A 26,838-nucleotide genomic window follows, 5' to 3' on the forward strand; every position below is an offset into this window, starting at 1 on the left:
AGTACTTCTGTGTGCAGTTTTGTGCTGGATACGGTGTCTGTGGCCCACACTTTATTTCTGTCCATTTTTCCCTGCTCTTTTAATTGGGGAAAACCTTCAAGAAGCAGAAAAGGCTTCTAGAATGCAGACTAGGGCAGAAGCTTTTTCATATTCAAATAACCCCAACTTGGTATCAGTTGTGTTGAAAATTTTTAACTAGTTTATTATTGTGGTTATGATCTTGTCTCTGAATCACCCTTGTCTGCTGAATCACATACTGACACTTCCATCAGATAGTCAAAGACTTTGCACCAAATATTGCTTCAGCCTGCTTCCAGCCTTATGGCCTGCGAGCCCCTCGTCTGTGGGCAGACCTCAGCAACATCGAAGGTTCAGTTCTACACTGCTGCAGGAAAGCAAATGTCACAATGAAGGAAGTCATACATTTTTTGGCTTTCCAGTGCATGTAAAAGTTATGTTTACATTATAGTGTAGTCTATTTAAAATGTGCAATACTATTATTAGATCCTTAAAAAACATGTACATACCTGAATTTTAAAATACTTTATTGCTAAAAAATGCTAAACTATCATCTGAAACTTCAGTGAGTGGTAATCTTTTTGCAGTAGTTACATCACAGGTCACTGATCGTATATCACTATATCAAATGTAATAACAATGAAAAAGTTTGAAATATTGTGAGAATTAGCAAAATGTTTCACAGAGAAACAAAATGAGCAAATCCTGTTGGAAAAAGTGGTGCCAGTAGTCTTGTTTGATTCAGAGTTGCCATAACCTTCAGTTTTTTAAAAACACAAGTGCAGCACAATAAAACAAGGTCTGGCTGTACTTTTTTTTTTTTTTTTTCCAATTAAGCCTTTTTTTATTCTACCATACCCATAACAGAGTACTTTATTTACTTATTCAAAATTACAAAGCTAGTATGTCAAGGAACATGGATTAGAATTTAGATCTTTTTAATTAAAAGCCCGTATATTCCTTTTTAAAATTTTTACTTACAAATTCCTTTTTTATTTTTATCTTTTGCATCATGCTGGTACTCACTAAAGGAAAATAGAAAATTCCTATCTGCCCAGGACTAGAACTCCTTTCTCTGGTGATTAAGTATATTTGGTTATCATTGTAGAAAGTAAAACACCTATGTATTCCAATTTGTGAATTTTGTCTTAGTTCAGACATGTTCCCAAGCAGCCAGAATTCCATGTCTCATTTTAAAATGGCAATTTTGTTCTAGACAGTTGGTAGATTGTCTGTTTTTCTCTATTTTCTCAGAAAAACATTTATAACAGTGGCCTTTGAACCTTTTTTAAAAGTGGTAAAACCTTTAGGGGGAACATAATCATAAGAAAATCACCAATAATTTAGTTTTGGGTGTTTAATTTTGCTAGAGATGAGGGGGTTCCTTGAGAGAATCACAAATCATAAAATTTTCAACTCACCTACTTTTAAAGTGACAAACATAGAGACACTATTTTGTAAAGGATGCTATTTAGAAATCGATGTCAGCCTTCTCTTCCTGATCACTAAGCAGTGATGGGCCAGAGCTGGTCTCGTGAAGCTGGCCGTGCATGCCTCTCCCCAGTGGTGCCAGCCTGACCCTGCAGGGGCTCCCGTGTGGTTTCATTTGAAACCACAGAACAGCATACACAAAAACTTTCAAAATATCACTTGAACTGAACTCCACTTTTACAATGAAGAATAAAGAACAGTTCTTCTTGAAAATCATGTCAAAACGTCAAGGAAAGCCAGAAACTGACACCCAGCTTCTTTGATGAGACTTGGAGACTTCTGTAGCCCCACTAGACAAGTATGTAGACTGAGAATAGATGAAGGAACAAAGAAAGAATAGGCGACCGGAGAGGACAGGATGGTTGCACAAGCTGCCTGCGGAAGAGGATGCCAGCAAGAAGCAAGCCAGGAATTTAAGCCCCGCACTCAGGAATTTAAGGTGCTCTCAAATGCAGTGCCAGACATGTATGCAGGTGGAGAGTGAGTCTGGGCCACAGGAGGGCATCTTTGAAAATCTCTGTGGAGCCCACCTGGGCCTCTGCAGGGATCACCCTGCACAGCGAGGTGACTAGAGATAACAGGAAGTAGACTGAAAGAGTAAACCCAGTTCTTTTAACTCCAGAAAGCCAGGTATAGATGAGTCTGAAGTGAAGCACAGAACTGGAGGCGGGGCTTCATGACTGTTCCCACGGTCAGCAAGGAGACCTTGCTGTGGCCACAGCCAGCCTCTCCTCAGCACCTTCCCCCAGCCCAGCTGTCAGTGCCTCACCACCTCACATAGGGAATTGAAGTCTCTTGCAGAAACAGCTCAGATAAAAGATTTGCAGATATAGGTATATGAAAGTCCCCAGCTGTCTGTGATGGTTAAATTTATGTGTTAACCTGACTGGGCTGTGGTGCCCAGACATTTAGTCAGACATTATTTCCATGAGGGTGTATAGGTGATGTTTACATTTAAACAGGTTGACTTCTGGTAAAGAAGTCTGTTCTCTGCACTGTGGGTGGGCTTCATCCAGTCAGTTGAAGGCCTCCCCTGAGCAAGAGGGAATCCCCAGCAGACAGCCTTCAGCTTCATCTGCAGCCTCAGCAAGCATTGATGCAAAAGTCTGCCCAGGCCTTAAGTAACCAGAGAGGTAAATTAATTCTAGTTTTATATGTTCCTCAGTATTCTAGGTAATTGATGCTTAACTATATTAGCCACAATATAGGTTAAAAAAGAAAAAAACTTTTGGAAAAATTAATTAAATTTTTTATTTGTTTAAAAGCCAGCAGCAAAAGTGGACCAAGAAACCTTGACAGAAATGGTGAAACCTAGTATTGACTATATGCGCCACAAAAGATTCCGATCTGGGAATTACCCGTCGTCACTAAGCAATGAGACAGACCGCCTGGTGCACTGGTGCCACGGCGCCCCTGGTGTCATCCACGTGCTCATGCAGGCGCACAAGGTCAGTGCTCAGGCTGTGTCCTTAGCATCCAGTGTGCACACACACACTGCTCACCACCGAGTTTTCCGTTTGGTCTTGATAATCACATTTGCTTGCAAACTAAAAACCTTTTAGGGCTAATATTTCTACTAGTAAGCAGAAAATCTTATTTCACTGTTCATCACCACTATAGTTAGAGCTGTAAGTGTGTATGTGTGTCTTAACAGGGATTATATTTATGTGTAAAAGAAAACCTAGATGACAGAAGTATAAATAACCAGTAAGGTAGGAGGTAGCATTATAGCCACAGTGCTTTTTGTTTGACTTCACATCATTTCATCTCCTTCCTTGAATTAACCTTTGTTGCAGAATGATGATGATGATTTGGGGAATTTTAAATCTGAATTTAAAATATTATAAAATTATTTATGAAAGATGGACTTGGCGTTCAAATTTTCACACATACAGGGTATTATTGGAAATTCGGCAATGCCTTTACTGATGAACTGTAGTAGACTCTCAATCTGTCTGTGCAGAGTGTTAAGAATACTGTTATTTCTCTCCTGGACTTAAAATTACCATGTAAATTGAAATTATCATTTAAGATTGCTATTGAGATTTTTTCTTTTAATGCATCTTTGTAATGGTTGATGTTTGATTTTCCCTCCTGTAGATGCTACTGACATTTCACATAGGGCATATGCTTGTTGGTATGAACATGTATTATTTGAAATTATGTAGTATTTTAAATGGTCTTGGAAAAAATGTCAAGATCTTTAATACTATTTCTGTGATGTATTAGGTATTTTGTTAATTGAAAGTGATTTCCTAACAGTTACCTTTGTGGACATTTGTGGACCTCATGGGTGGAAGCTGTTTTGATGAATAGTTACAGTCAGTGAGTTTCTGTGGTAGCTTAGATGGTGAAGAATCTGCCTGCAGTGCAGGAGACCTGGTTTTGATTACTGGGTTGAGAAGATCCTCTGTAGAAAGGAGTGGCTACCCACTCCAGTATTCTTGCCTAAAGAATCTTATGGACAGAGGAGCCTAGTGGACTATAAGTCCATGGAGTTGCAAAGAGTCAGACATGACTGAGCAACTAACACTCACTTTTCTACCATCAGTTCTTTATGGTAAGTTATAGGTTATAGTAACAAGTCTTCCACCTTCTAACCACACATTCAGGTCTTAGGGCACTAGCAGTTTGTGTGGACTCAGCCACTAATAAACAAATACTAACATTGGTCAAATAAAGTTATATTTGAAAAAGTAAATATGTTTCCCAAGAAAACCATGTAAGTCACAGCAAAGTGATATCAAAGTTATCCTTTGATTCTGGGCTAAATATGTGAAAAAACCATACCCTTCCTTCCTGTACCCACAATCCTGCTCTGTAATTTCCACAATAGAACTGTTAGAAATGCATCTTGATGGTCAACTCTTGACCTTCACGTTTCATGAGAAAATGTTTTCATATAAATTATTCTCTAAAACTCATTTGTTAGTTGATTATTTCTAACATGGAATGTCTTTCTTCTAGGTGGTGTTTGTCAGAATCACCTGGAGAGATTATTTTCAAACTATACTTTCTTTCCTTCTTCCTCAAGATTCTGGTACCTTCCTGATATGAAGCATCGTATTGACATATTAATTTATCCCTTTGTCTTTCAGTTTTTTCTGGTTATTTTACTACTGTGAATAAGCTATAGTGAACATGTGTACAGGCCTTTTTGTAGACACATGTTTGCATTTCTTTGGGGGTGATAACTAGGAGTGGAATTGCTGGATCGGAAGGTGACTTGTTTAGTTTCTAAGACACTGCTAGGCCTCTTCTTAAAGGGATGTACCACTTTTACGTTCAGTCAGCAGTGTAAGAGAATTCCAGCTGCTGCACATCGCTGCCAACTCTTGGTGTTGGAAGTTATCTTCATTTCTGGTGGGTATTTCATTCTGGTCTTGATTTATGTTTTCCTGATGATTAATTAAATCGAGCAATTTTGCTTGTGCTTATGGGTTGTTCGTACAGTTGAACCTTTAGCAACACAGGTTTGAGCTTTGTGGGGCCACTTATATTTGAATCTTTTTCAATAAACACAGTACTGTGGTACAACACAGTCCACGATGGGTTGAATGAGGATACAGAATGGCATACAGGTAGGGCCCGCTGTAAAGTTACACAGGGATTTTCAACTAGGTGGGGGCTGGTACCCCAGCCCCCATATTGTTCAAGGGTTAACTGTATATTTTTGTTAAGTGTCTGTTCATATCTTTTTCCCACATTGTTTTATTTTTTTATCTTTTTATTATTAAGTTATAAAAATTCTTCCTATGTTCTAGTTATAAGCCCTTTTGCAGATATGTTTTAGAAATAATTTCTCTCAGTCTGTAGTCAGCCTAATTTAATATTCTGTATGGTATCTTTTAAAGAATCAAGTTTTAAATTCTGGTGAAGTCTACCGTATCAGTGTTTTGTTTTATTTTTTTTAATGGCAGTTACTTTCTGAATTTTGTCTAAGAAATTTTACTCATTCCCAGGTTATACAGACAGTATTCTCCTACATGCTTCATGGATTTAGATTTTATATTTAGAATTGTCTCAAATTAAGTTTTATATACTGTGTGAAGGACTGAGGCTCATTTTCTCACTGTAGGAATATTTGATTGTTCCCACATTGTTTGTTGCAAAGACTTATTTCCCCAATTGATTTGGAACCTATAGAGGCACTAATTCAAAGATCGATTACCCAGTAAGCATAGGTTTATATCTGAGCTTGCTATTCTGTTATTTTGGCCTCTTTATCTGTCATCGTAATACCATCTTGTTTGGGTTACTCTAGCTTTACGCTTTAAACTCAGGTAATTTAAGACTTCAGCTTTGTTTTTCTTTTGCAAAACTGTTTTAAATATCCTAGATCCTTTGCATTCCAGTATAAAATTTAGAAATCAGTTTGTCAACTTCTGCAAAAGAGGCCTATTGGGATTATGACTGAGATTGCAGTCAATTTATAGATTAGTTTTGGTGATTTGATATCAATATTGAGTGTTCCTATCCACAAATATGGTTTCCGCTGTTTTTATTTTCTTTCTATTAGGTCAGCAATGTTTTATAGTTTTTGATGTTTTTATATTTAAAGTGTATCACTTCATAGTTGGGCCTCGTCTAGCAATGCAGTTTTAACAATCTCAGCCTTTAATTTGGAAGTTTAGTTTAATAATATTTACATGGCTGGGATTTAGCTCTACCATTTTTCCTTATGGTTTCTATTGGCTACATATTGGGACTTTTTTTCCCCTACTTTTTTTTTTTTTCCTTCCCTTTTAGGGAAGTAGGAGAGATTAATTGGATTTTTTCAGGAATTCCATTTTAATGTCTCTGTTGACTCTTAAATTGTATCTGTTTGCACATTTTTTTCAGTTCAGTTCAGTCGCTCAGTCATGTCTGGCTCTTTGCAACTCATGGACTGCAGCACACCAGGCCTCCCTGTCCATCACCAACTCCCAAGTTTACTCAAACTCATGTTCATTGAGTCAGTGATACCATCCAACCGTCTCATCTTCTGTCGTCCCCTTCTCCTCCCTCTTCAGTCTTTCCCAGCATCAATCAATCAGGTCTTTTCAAATGAGCCAGTTCTTCTCATCACGTGGCCAAAGAATTGGAGTTTCAGCTTCAGCATCAGTCCTTCCAGTGAATATTCAGAACTGATTTCCTTTAGGATGTACTGGTTGGATCTCCTTGCAGTCCAAGGGACTCTCAAGAGTCTTCTCCAACACCACAGTTCAAAAGCATCAATTCTTTGGTGCTCAGCTTTCTTTATAGTCCAACTCTCACATCCATACATGACTACTGGAAAAACCATAGCCTTGACTAGACAGACCTTTGTTGGCAAAGTAATGTCTCTGCTTTTTAATATGCTGACTAGGTTGGTCATAACTTTCCTTCCAAGGAGTAAGCGTCTTTTAATTTCATGGTTGCAGTCAACATCTACAGTGATTTTGGAGCCCAAAAAATAAAATCTGTGACTGTTTCTTCATCTATTTGCCATGAAGAAGGGACCAGATGCCATGATCTTCGTTTTCTGAATGTTGAGCTTTAAGCCAACTTTTTCATTCTCCTCTTTACCTTTCATCAACAGGCTCTTCAGTTCTTCTTCACTTTCTGGCATAAGAGTGGTGTCATCTGCATATCTGAGGCTATTGATATTTCTCCCAGCAATCTTGATTCCAGCTTGTGCTTCATCCAGCCCAGTGTTTCTTATGATGTACTCTGCGTATAAGTTAAATAAGCAGGGTGACAATATACAGCCTTGACGTACTCCTTTTCCTATTTGGAACCAGTCTGTTGTTCCATGTCCAGTTCTAACTCTTGCTTCCTGACTTGCATACAGGTTTCTCAAGGGATAGGTCAGGTCATCTGGTATTCCCATCTCTTTCAGAATTTTCCACAGCTTGTGGTGATCCACACAGTCGAAGGCTTTCTCATAGTCAATGAAGCAGAAGTAGATGTTTTTCTGAAACTCTCTTGCTTTTTTGATTATCCAGCAGATGTTGGCAGTTTGATCTCTGTTCCTCTGCCTTTTCTAAAACCAGCTTGAACAACTGGAAGTTCATGGTTCATGAATTGCTGAAGCCTGGCTTGGAGAATTTTGAGCATTACTTTACTAGCGTGTGAGATGAGTGCAATTGTGTGGTAGTTTGAGCATTCTTTGGCATTGCCTTTCTTTGGGATTGAAATGAAAACTGACCTTTTCCAGTCCTATGGCCACTGCTGAGTTTTCCAAATTTGCTGGCATGTTGAGTGCAGCACTTTCACAACATCATCTTTTAGGATTTGAAATAGCTCATCTGGAATCCTGTCACCTCCACTAGCTTTGTTCGTAATGATGCTTCCTAAGGCCCACTTGACTTCACATTCCAGGATGTCTGGCTCTAGGTGAGTGATCACACCATCGTGATTATCTGGGTTGTGAAGCTCTTTTTTGTATAGTTCTTCTGTGTATTCTTGCCACCTCTTTGTAATATCTTCTGCTTTTGTTAGATCCATACTGTTTCTGTCCTTTATCGAGCCCATCTTTTCATGAAATATTCCCTGGTATCTCTAATTTTCTTTTTTTTTTTAAGATTCTACCTTTTATTTTTATTTTTTTATTTTTTAACTTTACAATATTGCATTGGTTTTGCCATATATCAACGTGAATCCGCCACAGGTATACATGTGTTCCCCATCCTGAACCCTCCTCCCTCCTCCCTCCCCGTACCATCCCTCCGGGTCGTCCCAGTGCACCAGCCCCAAGCATCCAGTATCATGCATCGAACCTGGACTGGCGACTCGTTTCATGTATGATATTATATATGTTTCAATGCCATTCTCCCAAATCATCCCACCCTCTCCCTCTCCCACAGAGTCCAAAAGACTGTTCTGTACATCAGTGTCTCTTTTGCTGTCTCGTATACAGGGTTATTGTTACCATCTTTCTAAATTCCATATATATGCATTAGTATACTGTATTGGTGTTTTTCTTTCTGGCTTACTTCACTCTGTATAATTTTCGCTGGTATTTCCCATTCTATTGTTTTCCTCTATTTCTTTGCACAGATCACTGAGGAAAGCTTTCTTATCTCTCCTTGTTATTCTTTGGAACTCTGCTTTCAAATGGGTGTATCTTTCCTTTTCTCCTTTGCTTTTTGCTTCTCTTCTTTTTACAGCTATTTCTAAGTCCTCCTCAGACAGCCTTTTTGCTTTTTTGCATTTCTTTTTCTTGGGGATGATCTTGATCCCTGTCTCCTGTACAATGTCATGAACCTCCATCCATAGTTCATCAGTCACTCCGTCTATCAGATCTAGTCCCTTAATTCAATTTCTTACTTCCACTGTGTATCGTTAGTGATTTGATTTAGGTCATACCTGAATGGTCTAGTGGTTTTCCCTCCTTTCTTCAATTTCAGTCTGAATTTGGCAATAAGGAATTCATGATCTGAGCCGGTCAGCTTCTGGTCTTATTTTTGCTGACTGTATAGAGCTCCTCCATTTTTGGCTGCAAAGAATATAATCAATCTGATTTGGTGTTGACCATCTAGTGATGTCCATGTGTAGATCTTCTCTTGTGTTGTTGGAAGAGGCTGTTTGCTATGACCAGTGTGTTCTCTTGGCAAAACTGTGTTAGCCTTTGCCCTGCTTCATTCTGTTCTCCAAGGCAAAATTTGCCTTTTACTCTAGGTGTTTCTTGACTTCCTACTTTTCCATTCCAGTCCCCTATAATGAAAAAGACATCTTTTTTGATGTTAGCTCTAGAAGGTCTTGTATGTCTTCATAGAACCATTCAACTTCAGCTTCTTCAGCATTACTGGTCAGGCCATAAACTTGGATTACCATGATATTGAATGGTTTGCCTTGGAAATGAACAGAGATCATTCTGTTGTTTTTGAGATTGCATCCAAGTACTGCATTTTGAACTCTTGTTGACTATGATGAAGAATCCCTTCTAAGGGATTCTTGCCCACAGTAGTAGATATAATGATCATCTGAGTTGAATTCACCCATTCCAGTCCATCTTAATTCATTGATTCCTAAAATGGCAATGTTCACACTCTTGCCATCTCCTGTTTGACCACTCCCAGTCTCCATTCTAAAGGAGATAAGCCCTGGGTGTTCTTTGGAAGGAATGAGGCTAAAGCTGAAACTCCAGTACTTTGGCCACCTCATGCGAAGAGTTGACTCATTGGAAAAGACTCTGATGCTGGGAGAGATTGGGGGCAGGAGGAAAAGGGGACAACAGAGGATGAGATGGCTGGATGGCATCACCAACTTGATGGACGTGAGTTTGAGTGAACTCCGGGAGATGATGATGGATGGGGAGGCCTGGCATGCTGTGATTCGTGGGGTCGCAAGGAGTTGGACACGACTGAGCGACTGAACTGAACTGAATTTGCCTTGATTCATGGACCTAACATTCCAGGTTCCTATGCAATATTACTCTACAGCATCGGACCTTGTTTCCATCATCAGTCACATTCACAACTGGGTGTTGTTTTTGCTTTGGCTCTGTTTCTTCATTCTTTCTGGAGTTATTTCTCCACTGATCTCCAGTAGCATATTGGGCACCTACTGACCTGGGGAGTTCATCTTTCAGTGTACTATCTTTTGGCCTTTTCATACTGTTTGTGGGGTTCTCAAGGCAAGAATACTGAAGTGGTTTGCCATTCCCTTCTCCAGTGAACCACATTTTGTCAGAACTCTCCACCATGACCTGTCTGTCTTGGGTGACCCTACACAGCATGGTAATAGTTTCATTGAGTTAGACAAGGCTGTGGTCCATGTGATTAGATTGGTTGGTTTTCTGTGATTGTGGTTTTCAGTCTGTCTGCCATCTGATGGAGAAGGATAAGAGGCTTACGGAAGGTTCCTGATGGGAGAGACTGACTGAGGGGGAAACTGGGTCTTATTCTGAGTAGTGGGGCCATTCTCAGTAAATCTTTAATCCAGTTTTTCATTGATGGCTGGAGCTGTGTTCCCTCCCTGCTATTTATCTAGGGCCAAACTATGGTGGAATGACTTCTGTGGTGTAGGAGATGTAGGAGACCCAGGTTTAATCCCTGGGTCGGGAAGATCTCCTGGAGAAGGAAATGGCAACCCACTCTAGTATTCTTGCCTGGAAAATCCCATGGACGGAGGAGCCTGGTAGGCTACAGTCCATGGCGTCGCAAAGAGTCGGACATGACTGAGAGACTTCACTTTCAAACTATGGTGGAGGTAATGAAGGTAATGGTGACCTCCTTCAAAAGATCCTATGCATGTACTGCTACACTCAGTGCTCCCAACCCTGCAGCAGGCCAGCACCAACCCACGCCTCCACTGGAAATTCCTGGATACTCACAGGCAAGTCTGGGTCAGTCTCTTATGGGGTCACTGCTCCTTTCTCCTGGGTCCTGGTGCACAAAGTTCTGTTTGTGCCCTCCAAGAGTCTATTTTCCAGTTCTGTGTAAGTTCTGGCAGCTCTGTGGTGGGGTTAATGGCGACCTCCTCCAAGAGGGCTTAGCCATACCCAGGTCTACTGCACCTGAGCCCCTGTCCCTGTGACAGTCCACCACTGACTTGTACCTCCACAGGACAGGCTCAAACACTGTTCTGTCTCAGTCTCTGTGGGGCCCCTGGGTCCTGGTGCACACAAGGTTTGTTTGAGCCCTCTGAGCGTCTCTGGCGGGAACGGGGTTTGATTCTAAGTGTGAATTCGCCTCTCCTACCACCTTGCTGGTGCTTCTCCTTTGCCCATGGACGTAGGGTATCTCCTCACAGCTGCTCCAGTGCCTACCATCCTACTGGGGTTTCTCTGACCCCAAACGTGGGATATCTCCTCTCGGCCGGTCCAGCCAAGCGCAGCCGCTGCTCCTGATCTTGGACATGGGGTATCTCCTCACGGCCACTGGTCCTAACCTTGGACGTGGGGTATCTCCTCACGGCCACTGGTCCTGACCTTGGACGTGGGGTATCTCCTCACGGCTGGTCCAGCAAAGCGCAGCCGCTGCTCCTGACCTTGGACGTGGGGTAGCACTTCTTGGCCACTCGCCACTCATTTTTTAGTGGTTGCTAAATATACGTCTTTAATATTTCAATATAGAAATTGCAATGTACATCCTTAACTTTTCACAGTCTCCTTAGAATTAACATTGTACATTTCACATAAAAAAGAAGAAAGAAGTAAGGGCCAAGTTCTCTTGACTGCAGTTCTGTATATCTTTATTACATCTGTCAGATGTATAAATCAACAAATGTTAAACTAACATTCAGGAAATAAGAAAGTATAGCGACCCTTAAAATGGCCATGGGTGATCTATGCTGCTCATCGCCATAAAATATATCATCTTCAGGGGGTGGTCTGAGAAGACCCTGGCAAAAGCTCATGTCTACTGTTTCTGAAGTTCATGTGATTGTCCAAAAATCTGCAGGTGCAGTAATGACTTCTACTTTCTATTTTCTGCTTCTGAATCACATTGAATGCCTCCCATTCTGAGTCTAAATCAGAATCCTGCTGATGAGGGATGCTGGGAAATGTAGTTCTCAGAAAAAAAAAAAAACAGTGATATAATTTAGTTTTATAATTTTTGCTTTTTAAGTAATATTTTAAAGAAATTAAGACAAAGAAGATGGTCTTTCATATTTATTTGTGTATTTGCTCTTTAGAGTGCTCTTCATTCCTTCTTGAAGATCCAGATCTTTCCTTCAAGCTGAAGAGCTTCCTTTAGCATTTCTTATAGTCAGTTTGGTAACAACACATTGATTATCAGTTGTTACTTATCATTTGTCTTTATTTCACCTTCATTTTTTTTTTAATGGAAAATAAAGGACAGTATATTTTAGTTGTAGCGTATACTTTTGGATCCCAACATGTTGCTAAATGTCTCGTACCTCAGGCCCTGCCTCAGGTACTTAGCACCATACAGGCACCAGGTTGTTCTGCCTGGAACCACACACTTGAATGCACCAGCTGGAACTCCTTTGATCTGGCTTTGGCTTATTCAGCAGATTACTTAGGAGAGGGTGGTCCATTGTCAAAGAGGTGATTCGTGCAAGGAATGCATGTCTGGCAAACAGCCTTCAGTTTGTTGATTGTTGTGGTATTTATGGTAACAGAGATTTTGTATCTTTTTCCTGATTTAAGGAAATTTCTTGCAGTTCTCTGTAATGATGATGACATCCAAATGAACCAATAAAATTGACATCCAAATGAACCAATAAAATTTAACAGTAGAATTCCTACTGTTTCATATTCCTGTGGCACTAGTGTGTGGGTATTTTGTACCAAAGTGCTTTATAGATTTCAAGGTGAGCTTGACATTTTGGGAGTACTGGTTCATCTACGTTACATACCAGGGACCTTTTCCTAATGTAGGTGAATATTTTGGTTATTTTCTGGTTGTTCCAACAATGGTAATTTTCATGGGCAAAATCTGAAGCCATCGCTCTGGGTGGTGCTTCAGTCTTCCTTCTGCATCTTGTCGTGATTTGGGAGGAATGCTCTCCTTATCATGAACATTTAAATCAATTCTGCGGACATTTCTTTATTATTCCAAAAACTTCAGAGAACAGGGATTTTGTAATAACTGATCCAGAAATTTCCTACCACTTTAAGAATGCCTAACAATAAGACTCAGTGGTAAAGAATCTGTCTGCAAATTCAGGAGATGTGGGTTCTATCCCTGGGTCAGGAAGATCCCTGGAGGAGGAAATAGCAACCCACTCCAGTATTCTTGCCTGAAGAATCCCATGGACAGAGGAACCTAGTGGGCTACTGTCCATGGGGTTGCAAAGAGTCAGACATGAATTAACAACTGAGCATGCACAACAATAAGCAAAAGCAGTGATGGAGATGAATACTGCTCTATACTTAGGAAAACTCAATTCTTCCACCCCATCAAATTGGCTGCTAAGTGGAAGATGTTAAAAAAAAAAAAGAAAAAAACTGAAGTTGCTTTTGTTGTTGTTGTTATGGGATTCCATCTCTCCAAGACTTACAAGGAGAATGCCTCTTAGGAATTATTTTTTAAATTAACTAGTGAAATACTGTAAGTTAATAAAGTAAGTATTATTTCTGGAAGAGGTCTTAGTAAAGGAATCACCTGAAACTTCACTTCTGCTTGTGAGAATTAAAAAAAAAAACTTAAGTAGTTTTATTAACTTTGTGTCGTGTGTTTCTTGGCAAGTCGAAACCCTGTCACCAATCCAGCTTCACTGAATATGAGCTCATATTTTTTCCTTTTCTCGTATTTTCCTTAAAGGCTTTAATTTTAATAGTTGAAACAATTTTGAAGAAGATAAAGGAAATATATGATAAAAAGATGAAAGCTTTAAGAAGAAAGGGAAAAAGCCTTCATTTCCTTGGAGCGGATATTGTTATTCAGTGTTTATGAGGGAATGATAAACACTTGCATTCATCTCACACGCTAGTAAAGTAATGCTCAAAATTCTCCAAGCCAGGCTTCAGCAATATGTGAACCGTGAACTTCCTGATGTTCAAGCTGGTTTTAGAAAAGGCAGAGGAACCAGAGATCAAACTGCCAACATCCACTGGATCATGGAAAAAGCAAGAGAGTTCCAGAAAAGCATCTATTTCTGCTTTATTGACTATGCCAAAGCCTTTGACTGTGTGGATCACAATAAACTGTGGACAATTCTGAAAGAGATGGGAATACCAGACCACCTGACCTGCCTCTTGAGAAATTTGTATGCAAGTCAGGAAGCAACAGTTAGAACTGGACATGGAACAACAGACTGGTTCCAAATAGGAAAAGGAGTACGTCAAGGCTGTATATTGTCACCCTGTTTATTTAACTTATATGCCGAGTGCATCATGAGAAATACTGGACTGGAAGAAACACAAGCTGGAATCAAGATTGCTGGGAGAAATATCAATAGCCTCAGATATGCAGATGACACCACCCTTATGGCAGAAAGTGAAGAGGATCTAAAAAGCCTCTTGATGAAAGTGAAAGTAAAGAGTGAAAAAGTTGGCTTAAAGCTCATCATTCAGAAAACAAAGATCATGGCATCCGGTCCCATCACTTCGTGGGAAATAGATGGGGAAACAGTGTCAGACTTTATTTTTCTGGGCTGCAAAATCACTACAGATGGTGACTGCAGCCATGAAATTAAAAGACTCTTACTCCTTGGAAGGAAAGTTATGACCAACCTAGATAGCATATTCAAAAGCAGAGACATTACTTTGCCAACAAAGTTTCGTCTAGTGAAGGCTGTGGTTTTTCCTGTGGTCATGTATGGATGTGAGAGTTAGACTGTGAAGAAGGCTGAGCACTGAAGAATTGATGCTTTTGAACTGTGGTGTTGGAGGAGACTCTTGACAGTCCCTTGGACTGCAAGCAGATCCAACCAGTCCATTCTAAAGGAGATCAGCCCTGGGATTTCTTTGGAAGGAATGATGCTAAAGCTGAAACTCCAGTACTTTGGCCACCTCATGTGAAGAGTTGACTCATTGGAAGTCTGTGATGCTGGGAGGGATTGGGGGCAAAAGGAGAAGGGGACGACAGAGGATGCGATGGCTGGGTGGCATCACTGACTCGATGGACATGAGTCTGGGTGAACTCCGGGAGTTGGTGATGGACAGGGAGGCCTGGTGTGCTGTGATTCATGGGATCGCAAAGAATAGGACATGACTGAGCGACTGATCTGATCTGATCTGATGGCAATAAGACATAATGATTTGCACCCCACAAGCTGTTCCCTATAGTCATGTATTAAACCATAAAAGAAAAAAGTCAACCCATTTTCCCTTGGAAAAGGGAGTAATATCAGAATGTTATAGCTCAATGGAAAAGTTCACAAGATTAAAAAACTCTGAAATTTATTTCATACCTTGAAGTCCACAGCAGGGTTCTACAGAGGAGAGAGAGGAGCAAGGACTCAGTGACCAGGTCTGAGGGAGGGAGAGAGTATGTTCCAGCCCAGTGGCTCCAAAGAGTTAGAGTCACTCTTCAGAGGATTAGACATGAAAGAGTGTGATCTCAGTGGGCTCTGGAACCACTGGCACCTTCTGTTCACTCTCTCTTTTTTTTTTTTAATTGGAGTATAGTTGAATAGCATGAAAAGGCAAAAAGATATGACACTGAAAGATGATCCTCCTAGGTCAGTAGGTGTCCAGTATACTACAGGGCAAGAGCAGAGAAATAGCTCCACAAAGATTGAAGAGGGTGAGCCAAAGCAGAAATGACACCTGGTTGTGGATGTGTCTGGTGGTGAAAGTAAAGTAAGATGTGTAAGCAACAATATTGCATAGGAACCTGGAATGTTAGGTCGTGAATCAAGATAAGTTGGATGTGGTCAAACCAGAGATGGCAAGAGTGAACTTGACATTTTAGGAATCAGTGAACTAAAATGGACGGGAGTGACCAAATTTGATTCAAATGACCGTTGTATCTACTACTGTGGGTGAGAATCCCTTAGAAGAAATGGAGTAGCCATCATATTCAACAGAAGATGCAGTCCTTGGGTGTAATCTCAAAAACAACAGAATGAACTCGGTTCATTTCCAAGGCAAACCATTCAACATCACAGTAATCCAAGTCTGTGCCCCAACCACTAATGCTGAAGAAGCTGAACTTGGAATGATTCTCTGAAGACCTACAAGGCCTTCTAGAACTAACACCAAAAAAAAAAAAAAGATGTCCTTTTCATCATAGGGGACTGGAATGCAAAAGTTGGAAGTCAAAAGATAGCCTGGAGTAACAGGCAGATGTGGCCTTGGAGTATAAAATGAAGCAAGGCAAAAGCTCACAGTTATGCCAAGAGAACACACTGGTCATAGCAAACTCGCTCTTCCAACAATACAAGAGATGACTTTACATGTGGACATCATCAGTACTAAAATCAGATTGATTATATTCTTTGCACCCAAAGATGGAGAAGCTCTACACAGTCTGCAAAAACAAGACCTGGAGCTAACTATGCATCAGACCATCTGCTCCTTATTGCAAAATACAAGAAAGTATGGGAAACCATGAGGCCATTCAGGTATGACCTAAATCAAATCCCTTATGAGTGTGCAGTGTAGGTGATGAATAGATTCAAGGGATTAGTTCTGGTAGACAGAATGCCTGAAGAACTATGGATGGAGGTTCATAGTGTTGTACAGGAGGTAGTGACCAAAACTATCCCCAAGAAAAGAAATATAACAGCAAGACAAAGTGGTTGTATGAGGAGGCCTTGCAAATAGCTGAGAAAAGAAGAAAAGCAAAAGGCAAAGGAGAAAGGAAAAGATACACCCAACTGAATGCAGAGTTCTAAAGAATAGCAAGGAGAGATAAGAAAGCCTTCCTGAGTGATCATTGCAATGAAATAGAGGAAAACAATAGAATGGGAAAGACTAGAGATCTCTTCAAGAAATCAGAGATTCCAAGGGAACATTTCATGCAAAGGTGGGCACAATAAAGGAATAAAGAAACAATAAGGACCTAACAGAAGCAGAAGAGATTAAGAAGAGGTGGCAAGAATATGCAGAAGAACTACACAAAAAAGATCTTAATGATGCAGATAACCATGATCCTGTGATCACTCACCTATAGCCAGACATCCTGGAGTGCGAAGGCAAGTGGGTCTTAGGAGCATTACTTCGAACAAAGCTGGTGGAGGTGATGGAATTCCACCTGAGCTATTTCAGATCCTAAAATATGATGCTGTGAAAGTACTGCACTCAATATGCCAGCAAATTTGGAAAACTCAGCAGTGGCCACAGGACTAGAAAAGGTCAGTTTTTATTCCAATCCCAATGAAAGGCAAGGCCAAAGAATGTTAAAATTACTGTACAGTTGCACTCATTTCATATGCTATAAGGTAATCCTCAAACTCTTCCAAGCTAGGCTTCAGGAGTACATGAATTGAGAACTTTTAAGATGTACAAGCTGAACTTAGAAAAGGCAGAGGAACCAGAACTAATTGCCAACATCTGCTGGATCATAGAAAAAGCAAGGATATTCCAAAAAAGATCTGCTTTGTTGACTACGCTAAAGCCTTTGACCGTGTGGATCACAACAAACTGTGGACAATTCTTTCTTTCTTTTTTACTTTATTGTATTGGTTTTGCCATACATCAACATGCATCCGCCACAGGTGTACACGTGTTCCCCATCCTGAACCCCCCCTCCCACCTCCTTCCCCATACCATCCCTCTGTATCATCCCAGTGCACCAGCCCCAAGCTTCCTGTGTCCTGCATCGAACCTGGACTGGCTATTCGTTTCTTATATAATATTATACATGTTTTAATGCCATTCTCCCAAATCATCCCCCACCTTCCTCTCCCACAGAATCCAAAAGACTGTTCTATACATCTGTGTCTCTTTTGCTATCTCACATACAGGGTTGTCATTACCATCTTTCTAAATTCCATATATATGCATTAGTATAGAGATGGGAATACCAGACTACCTTATCTGCCTCCTGGGAAACCTGTATGCAGGTAAAGAAGCAACAATTATAACCGAACATGGAACAACAGACTGGTTCCAAATTGGGAAAGGAGTACATCAAGGCTCCTTTGTCACCCTGCTTATGTAATTTATATGTAGAGTACGTCATGTGTAATGCCAGGCTGGATGAAGCTCAGGCTGGAATCAAGATTGCCGGGAGAAATATCAATAAACTCAGATATGCAGATGATACCATTATAATGGCAGAAAGTGAAGAGGAACTAAAGAACTTCTTGATGAAAGTGAAAGAGGAGAGTGAAAAAGCTGTCTTAAAACTCAGCATTCAAAAAAAAAAAAAAAACAACCAAGATCATGGCATCCGGTCTCATCACTTCTTGGCAAATAAATGGGGAAACAATGGAAATAATGACAGACTTTATTTTCTTGGGCTCCAGAATCACTGCAGTGACTGCAGCCATGCAAGACACTTGCTCCATGGAAGAAAAGCTATGACAAACCTACACAACATATTTAAAAGCAGAAACATCACTTTATTGACAAATTGAGTGAGTGAGTGAGTAAAGTCACTCAGTCGTGTCCTCTTTGTGACCCCATGGACTGTAGGAGCCTACCATGCTCCTCTGTCCATGGGATTTTCCAGGCAAGAGTACTGGAGTAGGTTACCATTTCCTTCTCCAGAAGATCTTCCCAACCCAGGGATTGAACCCAGGTCTCCCACATTGTAGGCAGATGCTTTACTGTTTGAGCCACCTTACTGACATATGTGTAGTCAAAAGCTATGTTTTTTCCAGTAGTCATGTGTGGATATGAGAGTTGGACCATAAAGCAGGCTGAGTGCTGAACAGTTCATGATTTTGAACTGTGGTGTTGGAGAAGACTCTTGGGAGACTCCCTTAGACTTCAGAGATCCAACCAGTCAATCCTAAAGGAAATCAACTCGGAATATTCATTGGAAGGACTGATGCTGAAGCTGAAGCTCCAGTACTTTGGCCACCTGATGTGAAGAGCCAGTTCTGCTGGAAAAGTCCCTGATGCTGGGAAAGAATGAGGGCAAGCAGAGAAGGGGGCGACAGAGTATAAGATGGTTGGATGGCATCACTGACTTAATGGATGTGAGTTTGAGCAAACTCTGGGAGATAGCAAAGGACAGGAAAGCCTGGCATGCTGCAGTTCATGGGGTTGCAGAGAGTCAGACATGACTTGGCTACTGAACATCAACATAGTTGATTTACAGTGTCACTGTTAGCTTCACAAAGCAACAGTATATAGCAATATATAGCAACAGTATATGGCAATAGTTATAGCAAAGCAATATTTTATATATATACAAAATATCTATATATTACATATATAGATATATATCTATATATAAATACAGGAACCAGAGATCAAATTGCCAACATCCTCTGGATCATCGAAAAAGCAAGAGAATTCCAGAAAAACTTCTATTTCTGCGTTATTGACTATGCCAAAGCCTTTGACTGTTGGATCACAATAAACTGTGGAAAATTCTGAAAGAGATAGAAATACCACATGACCTGACGTGCCTCTTTAGAAACGCGTATGCAGGTCAGGAAGCAACAGTTAGAACTGGACATGGAACAACAGACTAGTTACAAATAGGAAAAGGAGTACGTCAAGGCTGTATATTGTCACCCTGCTTATTTAACTTATATGCAGAGTACATCATGAGAAACGCTGGGCTGGAAGAAGCACAAGCTGGAATCAAGATTGCCAGGAGAAATATCAATAACTGCAGATATGCAGATGACACCACCTTATGGCAGAAACTAAAAAGCCTCTTGATGAAAGGTAAAGAGGAGAGTGAAAAAGTTGGCTTAAACATTCTAAGATCATGGCATCTGGTCCCATCACTTCATGGGAAATAGATGGTGAAACAGTGTCAGACTTTATTTTTTGGGGCTCCAAAATCACTGCAGATGATGATTGCAGACATGAAATTAAAAGACGCTTACTCCTTGGAAGGAAAGCTATGACCAACCTAGATAGCATATTCAAAAGCAGAGACATTACTTTGCCAACAAAGGTCTATCTAGTCAAGGCTATGGTTTTTCCTGTGGTCATGTATGGATGTGAGAGTTGGACTGTGAAGAAGGCTGAGCGCCGAAGAATTGATGCTTTTGAACTGTGGTGTTGGAGAAGACTTTTGAGAGTCCCTTGGACTGCAAGGAGGTCCAACCAGTCCATCCTAAAGGAGATCATCCTGGGTGTTCATTGGAAGGACTGATGCTAAAGCTGAAACTGCAATACTTTGGCCACCTCATGCGAAGAGTTGACTCATTGGAAAAGACCCTGATGCTAGGAGGGATTGGGGGCAGGAGGAGAGGGGGACGACAGAAGATGAGATTGCTGGATGGCATCACCGACTCGATGGACCTGAATTTGAGTGAACTCCGGGAGTTGGTGATGGACAGGGAGGCCTGGCGTGCTGTGATTCATGGGGTTGCAAAGAGTTGGACATGACTGAACGACTGAACTGAACTGAACTGAACTCTGTATTGACAACAGTATATCCTGCTTGGGGACAGTTTCTCCTTCCTGAAAACCTTTTGGCTAATCCTTTTATCTTAAAAGTGTAAATTATGGGAGTGGGTCTAGTAAGATCTTTACAATCTCCAGATATTCTTGATTCATTGTAATAACTAATTAAAAAGTATATTACTCCCTTGCTAACACTAGTGAGGGGGCACTCTTTCTGCCCCCTTCTGATGTCTGTCAGAAGCTTTCTCTACCTTTTTTATACTTCAATAAAACTTTATTACACCAGTTCTTCCCTGGTGGCTCAGGTGGTAAAGCAGGAGACCCAGGTTCTATCCCTGGGTTGGGAAGATCTCCTGGAGAAGGAAATGGCAACCCACTCCAGTATTCTTGCCTGGAAAATCCCATGGACGGAGGAGCCTGGTAGGCTACAGTCCTTGGGGTCACAAAGAGTCAGACCCGACTGACCGACTTCACTTTCACTTTATTACACAAAAGCTCTGAGCAATCAGACCTCATTTCTGCCCTGGATCGAATTCTTCTCCTCCGGAGGCCAAGAATCCCTGCGTCTTTCATGGTTTAGCAACCTTTCAGAAGTTAACTACATGATGACCAGACTGTATCCAGGACTTGAGCTGCCACAATTCTGAGAATTGACTTCAAAGAAATGGGAACAAGTGTACCGCAGGACTGAAGATTAACTGTACCTGTAACAAACAAGATGATGCCGGTCAGACCACTGATGACCAGTGAAGATGACTGTTAGAGATGACTGTGCTGTTTCTGCATGTAACCTCCCCCCACCCCACTCTGTAAAAGCTGTCACCTCCTGCTTGGTGGTGGTGTTGGGGGGGGAGTCAGTCTTTGGAAATATGTCCGCCACCTCCCCCCACCCCCGTTGCCAGCATCTGAAATAAAGCAAATTTTCTTCCCACCAACCTGGCCTGCTTATTGGCTTTTGAATGGCGAGCAGCCAGACCCCCAGATGCTGATCCCCTTTCAGGCACTGTTTCTCCTGCTCCTCAGAGCCTCCTCAGTTGGATACCCAAGAGGTCACAGGGAGGATCCTTTTGGCCGCCCAAGGAAACTCTTCTCCAGTGACCTTTTGCCTCAAACCCATGGTCTAAAACTTGTTTACACTAGAATGGAATGAGCGCAGCAGCAGAGATTGCTATTAATAAAATAACAGATTCTGAGGAGAGGACTGGGAAGGAAAACAAATGCAGTGTGAGGAGAAAGAGCAGAGTGAAGGGGAGTCGGAGTGGTGAAAGCCTCCTCCTGCCCTGCCGGGGTCATCTCTCCCGAGTGTGTTTGTCTCTGTCACTGGAAACCACCACGTGGAGATGGTGCTTCCTCCGCTGAGGGGCTGAAGATGCTCTGTGCAGGTTTCTTTGTGACAATTTATATGACAGCTTGTCGGGTGCATTGGGTATATGGCTGACCTAAGGTATGGAATGTTCTTGATGTGGATGGCAGGGCCGTGTGGAATCTTCCACTGCCTTCTACACGAGTAGGAGTTTCAGAGCTGCAGCCTGTAAGTCCCAGGAAGTGCAAAACAGTTTGTGTATGCCAGACCATCGTACCAAGAGATCTTGTCAGTTTCCTCATAATTTTTTAACCTTTGAACTGCTTTTGAAACACTGCGCACTGGAAGGAGGGCGGGGGAGAGGAGTGTCTTGGGACTTTCCTAAGCCACTTGGGGCAGGGGGAGACGGGGGGAACTACAGGCTGCCTGGTACGATGCTGCTGCTACTGGGCTCAGTTCACCTCGGGTCACTTCAGGTTTCCTAAGGGCAAGACGTTTTCTCAGCAGAAAGGGGAGATGTGCTGTTTGTTACTTAAGACACTAGTTTAGCACTGCTTTGTTTTCCATCTCTCAGGTTTTTAAGGAGGAGAAGTACCTGAAGGATGCAGTGGAGTGCAGCGACGTGATTTGGCAGCGAGGTCTGCTGCGGAAGGGCTATGGGATCTGCCACGGGACTGCTGGGAATGGCTACTCCTTCCTTTCCCTTTACCACATCACACAGGATAAAAAGTACCTCTACCGAGCTTGCAAGGTAAGAGCATGTCTATCCAGACAGCTTTTGAGCCCTCCAGAGCACACAAAGCCCAAAACAGCTCTCTGGTTTCAGACATGCTTCGCCCAGCTTTGCAGTTTCTTCTACACAGCCGTGTCCCTGCTGGCCCTCTGCCTCAGGGGTCCTCTCTGTGCAGTGGGACTGGGGAGTGGAAATGCCCTCCTCAGTCCCACAACCTGTTAAGTGTGCCTTCCTGTGCATTTATTAGCCTCGTGACTTTAGGACGTCCCTTCTTTAAGCCTCAACTGGAAAAATACTATCCGCCTCCTAAATTTGTTCCAAGAAAAATCAATTGTGATAATGGGCAGATCATCAGTCAGTGCCCCTGCTTAAAGTCCTCCAGTGGTTCACACTGCTCCATGCACAGAACCCACGCCCCACGCTGGAGGGCCCGTGTGCCTCAGCCCTCGCATGCTTCCTCAAGCCTTGCCGTGTGCTCCACACTGCTGCTTCCCCCCCCCCCCCGTCCCGTGCTCTCGTGGGGCACAGCAGGCCTGGGGCTCCCCTGAAATCCTCCTGGTGGAGGGGACCTCTGAGGTCTCGACCCTGGTGATGGAGCTGCTGCTCACTGCGGGGTGCTCCGCTTGCTCTTCCTGTGCCATTCCCTCAACCATGAGCCGGGACAGTGCCTGGCCCCAAGTGGAGACTAACAAAGACGCTTTCAGGTGTTTGAAAATGAATGCACAAAGCAAGACTCAGTAAACGTTTGCTATACACACTTCACAAAATAGTTACGAAGACACTGGAAAAAAGATTGGAGGAAAATACATCAAAATGTACAAGACCATGGGTGGATGGGGGCATTCAGAGTGGCTTATTTTTTATATTTATTACTATTCTGAAGGCTTTTCTTAAACCAGGTGAAATAGAGCCGTGGTGCCCACACTCACAAAGGCCGTGCACACAGGGTCTTGTGGGGGCACCGAGGGCAGGTGCTGGCCCAGGAGTGTCATGTAAACTGAGACCCAGAGGAGAGCTGGAGGCTTTGCAGGGCTGGGGGATGGGAGCAGAGCTACCCGCAGAGGGAGCTGGAGGGGTGAGCACCCTGGGGCCATGACGTTCCATTGGCCGGAGCAGAGACATGAGGGGCAGCTTCGGGTGACAGCAGTCAGTGGCAGATGAGCAAGAAGTTGTGGGGATTGGGGAAGACTTCACAAGGAGGGAGGCACGGCTAGTTTTCTAAAGATGTAGAGCTTTTCAGGTGGGCCAGGAAAGCATGGCGTGGAGAGGGGGTGTCTCTCCCTTAGGAGAAGAGCTCCTGCAGAACCATGGAGGCAGGTGCAGCACAGGGGAGCCCGACACCCCAAGTGCCCAGTGTTAGGGGGTGCAGGGTGAGGGATGAAGTCAGAAGGGCAGAGGCCAAAGAAAGCTAGTCCTTCCCCTAGTCAGTAGATCTCAACCTTGGTTACACTGTAGACTCACTGGGAGCTTGTGAGTGCTTAAAAGCTCTCACACTTAAGAGGGCCTGGACCCCAGCCTAGATCCAGTGGTGCAGGAGCCCAAGCCCTGTGGTCCCAGCAGCTCTGGGTCTCCCCACCAGCCACGTGAGTCCTCATCTGTCAGGAGGGGCTTCATGAGGGTTTGTGATTCACGTTCAGTCTTCTCTCTCAGAAGGATCACCATGGTTTCTCCAAATTGTTGTTTAATAATTAATGCAGGAAATGTTGGGGCTTCCCTGGTGGTCCAGTGGCTAAGAATCTGCCTTCCAATTCAGAGGATGTGGGTTTGATCCCTGGTCAGGAAACTAAGATCCCATATCCCACATTCAGAGCAACTAAGCTGGCGTGCTGCAGCTACTGAGCCAGTGTGCTCTGGAGCCTGAGCACCTCAGCTGTAGAGTTTGTGTACCTCAGGGCTGTAGCTAAGACCCAATGCAGCCAAACAACTCACTCACTCAATATTTTTTAAAAAGCGGAAATGTAGAGTTACAAACCAAGGATACTGGCTATGATACTAAAGAGAGATTTAGAAACACTTAGGATGTTGAGCCCACAGAATTTGGTGGATTTTTTTTAATGTGGAGAAGACAGAAATGTATGAATATCTTCCTGATGTCTGACTAAGAAAACCAGATAGATAGTGCATCAAAAGAGCTAGAAGTGTGTGAGGGCCTGGAGGGTAGAAAGCAGCATGGGTTTTATTATAATGTCACAAAAATCCGTTGAAGAAGTTTCAGAAGGAAGCGTCAGAGAGCTCAGAAGTGTTGCTGAGAAAGCTAAGGGATGCGTTTTCGAGAGGAATAGGGTGGGCAGTGGGAAGCCCAGGGGCTCAGTGAGGAAAGGAGGGGAGAGGGGGGCACGCTGCATATTCAGCAACAGTGCTCAGCATGCAGGGGTTTTTGTCTGCACAGAGTGCCTGCCAGGGCGGAAGGCAATGCCTGGAAGAGATAGAAGGTTGTGAATTGTGTGCTTTTTACTTCAGTCTTCCCAACAACCTTCCTGGGTAAATCCTCCCTGACGGATGAGAAACAGGCCTAGACAGGTGACAGGACTTGCCAGGTCTCACCTCCTTAGAAGAGGTGGCGCTAAGTCCCTCCAGGCCCACACTGCTGGCCGCTCTGTTGCCTGGGCATCTGGGCCTTTGATTCTTTGTGAATTCACTACAGTGTCTTATTAGTTCCATTTCCACCAAGTGAAACCCCACCCTTAAAAATAAATGTCTTTCTTCCTAGTTTGCAGAGTGGTGTCTAGAATATGGAGCACATGGCTGCCGAATTCCTGACAGACCCTATTCTCTCTTTGAAGGTAAGAGTGATGGAAACTCCAGGTTTAAGTCTCTGGGTGTGTGTGTTTGGTCCTCCTGGCTCTGTGCACCATCACAGTTGATCTTACTTAGTGATCGGTGCAGAGCTGGCAAATACCAGGAGCAAAGTTATTCCTTGCTGAAAACTATACTGAGTCTCTTTACCTTGCCTATTTGTGCTCCTGTGAACTTTTGCCATGTATTTTTAGATCTTTTGTGAAGTATATATGCATAGACTATATGCTGCTTAGTGATGGAAGAAATAATAAGTTTTTCCTCTGCATTTTACCTGTAATACTATGCATATAGTATTAATCTATTCACAGCAAACTTGGTTAGTTATTTAGATACATTTAATTATTTAAGTCATATAAAGAAGCAGGATGGGGAACACATGTATACCTGTGGCGGATTCATTTTGATATTTGGCAAAACTAATACAATTTGTAAAGTTTAAAAATAAAATAAAATTTAAAAAAATAAAATAAAAAATAAACTAAAAAAATAATACTAGTAATTTAAAAGTATTAGTAATAAAACTATTAGTACTTGGAAAAATAATAAGAAAATTCTGAAAAACAAGAGCAGTGAAAGAAACCAGCAAACACATTGAGGGTCTGCTGCAGGCAGAATGCATAGAATATAATTCAGGAAAACCAAACAGAAGACCTGCAGAGACTGAGATATTCTAACATAAGTTGCAGAAACTAAGGGCAAAGGTTAAATGGGGTTGGGATAAATTGACAGCAACTTTTTAATTACTTTAGGGCTACATTTTATAGTAATTCCAAAGTAAATTCCAGAAGGAATAAATGAATACTTATAAAAAAATCAAATAATAGATGGGTGTTAAGTTTCGTCAAGTACAAAGCTGATAAGGTCATGTGATTTTTCTCTTCAGCCTCCTAGCACTGTGAATCACATTGGTTCACTTTCAAATATTAGGCCAATCTTGCATCTCTGGAATAAACCTTACTTGGCCATGGTGTACAGTGCTTTTTATGTATTGCAGAATTGTATTTGCTAATATTTTGTTGATGGTTTTTGCATTTATAGTCATAAGGAATATTTGCCTGTAGCTGTCCATTTTTATACTGTCACTGTCTGGTTTTGCTATCTGGGCCATACTGGCCTACTAATTGATATTTTCTCTGTTTTCTGTAATAGATTGTATACTAATTGGTAGAAGAATTCTGGTTTAAATGTTTGGTAACATTCTTCCACAAAACCTTCCTAGCCTAAAGATTTCTTTTTCAAGAGTCTTAAATTTATGAACTCAATTTAATAGTTTACCAGGCTGTAAGTTATCTATTTCATATTCAGTGAGTTTTATTAGTTTGCATTTTTAAGATATTGCTCCATTTCACCTGTGGGGTCAAATTTATGTGTATAAAATTTTGGTAGTGTCCCTTCATTATCTTTTTGATGTTTTGAATTGTCCGTAGTGATATGCCGTGTTTTCTGCTATTGATAATATTTTAATCATATAATAGACAAGTGAACAAAAATTAGAGCATTTGTCATTATCTTTTGCAAAAAAAGATCTTTTTTAGTATTCACAGATTTTATAATGAAAAAATGTTTCTCAGGATAAAAATTTTCATCATGTCATAAAAAATGAGTTGTATCAGATATAACAGAATAACCTGTGTG

General features: G+C 41.8%; 1 protein-coding gene across 3 annotated transcripts in view; it reads left to right on the plus strand.

Annotated features, from left to right (window-relative positions):
• LANCL2 (LanC like glutathione S-transferase 2) overlaps positions 1 to 26,838 on the plus strand; it is an 86,438-nt gene that overhangs the window by 56,448 nt on the left and 3,152 nt on the right. For 2 of the 3 annotated variants that reach the window (XM_070358967.1, XM_005904392.3), the window contains 3 exons: positions 2,775 to 2,957; positions 22,246 to 22,422; positions 25,115 to 25,187. In XM_070358967.1, the coding sequence (XP_070215068.1) occupies positions 2,775 to 2,957; positions 22,246 to 22,422; positions 25,115 to 25,187 (433 nt within the window). The remainder of the gene's footprint in view (positions 1 to 2,774; positions 2,958 to 22,245; positions 22,423 to 25,114; positions 25,188 to 26,838) is intronic. The other variant, XM_070358968.1, reaches the window with a different exon arrangement.

Source organism: Bos mutus, chromosome 22 (genome assembly GCF_027580195.1).
Source record: "Bos mutus isolate GX-2022 chromosome 22, NWIPB_WYAK_1.1, whole genome shotgun sequence".
In the NCBI taxonomy this organism is placed as follows: domain Eukaryota; kingdom Metazoa; phylum Chordata; class Mammalia; order Artiodactyla; family Bovidae; genus Bos; species Bos mutus.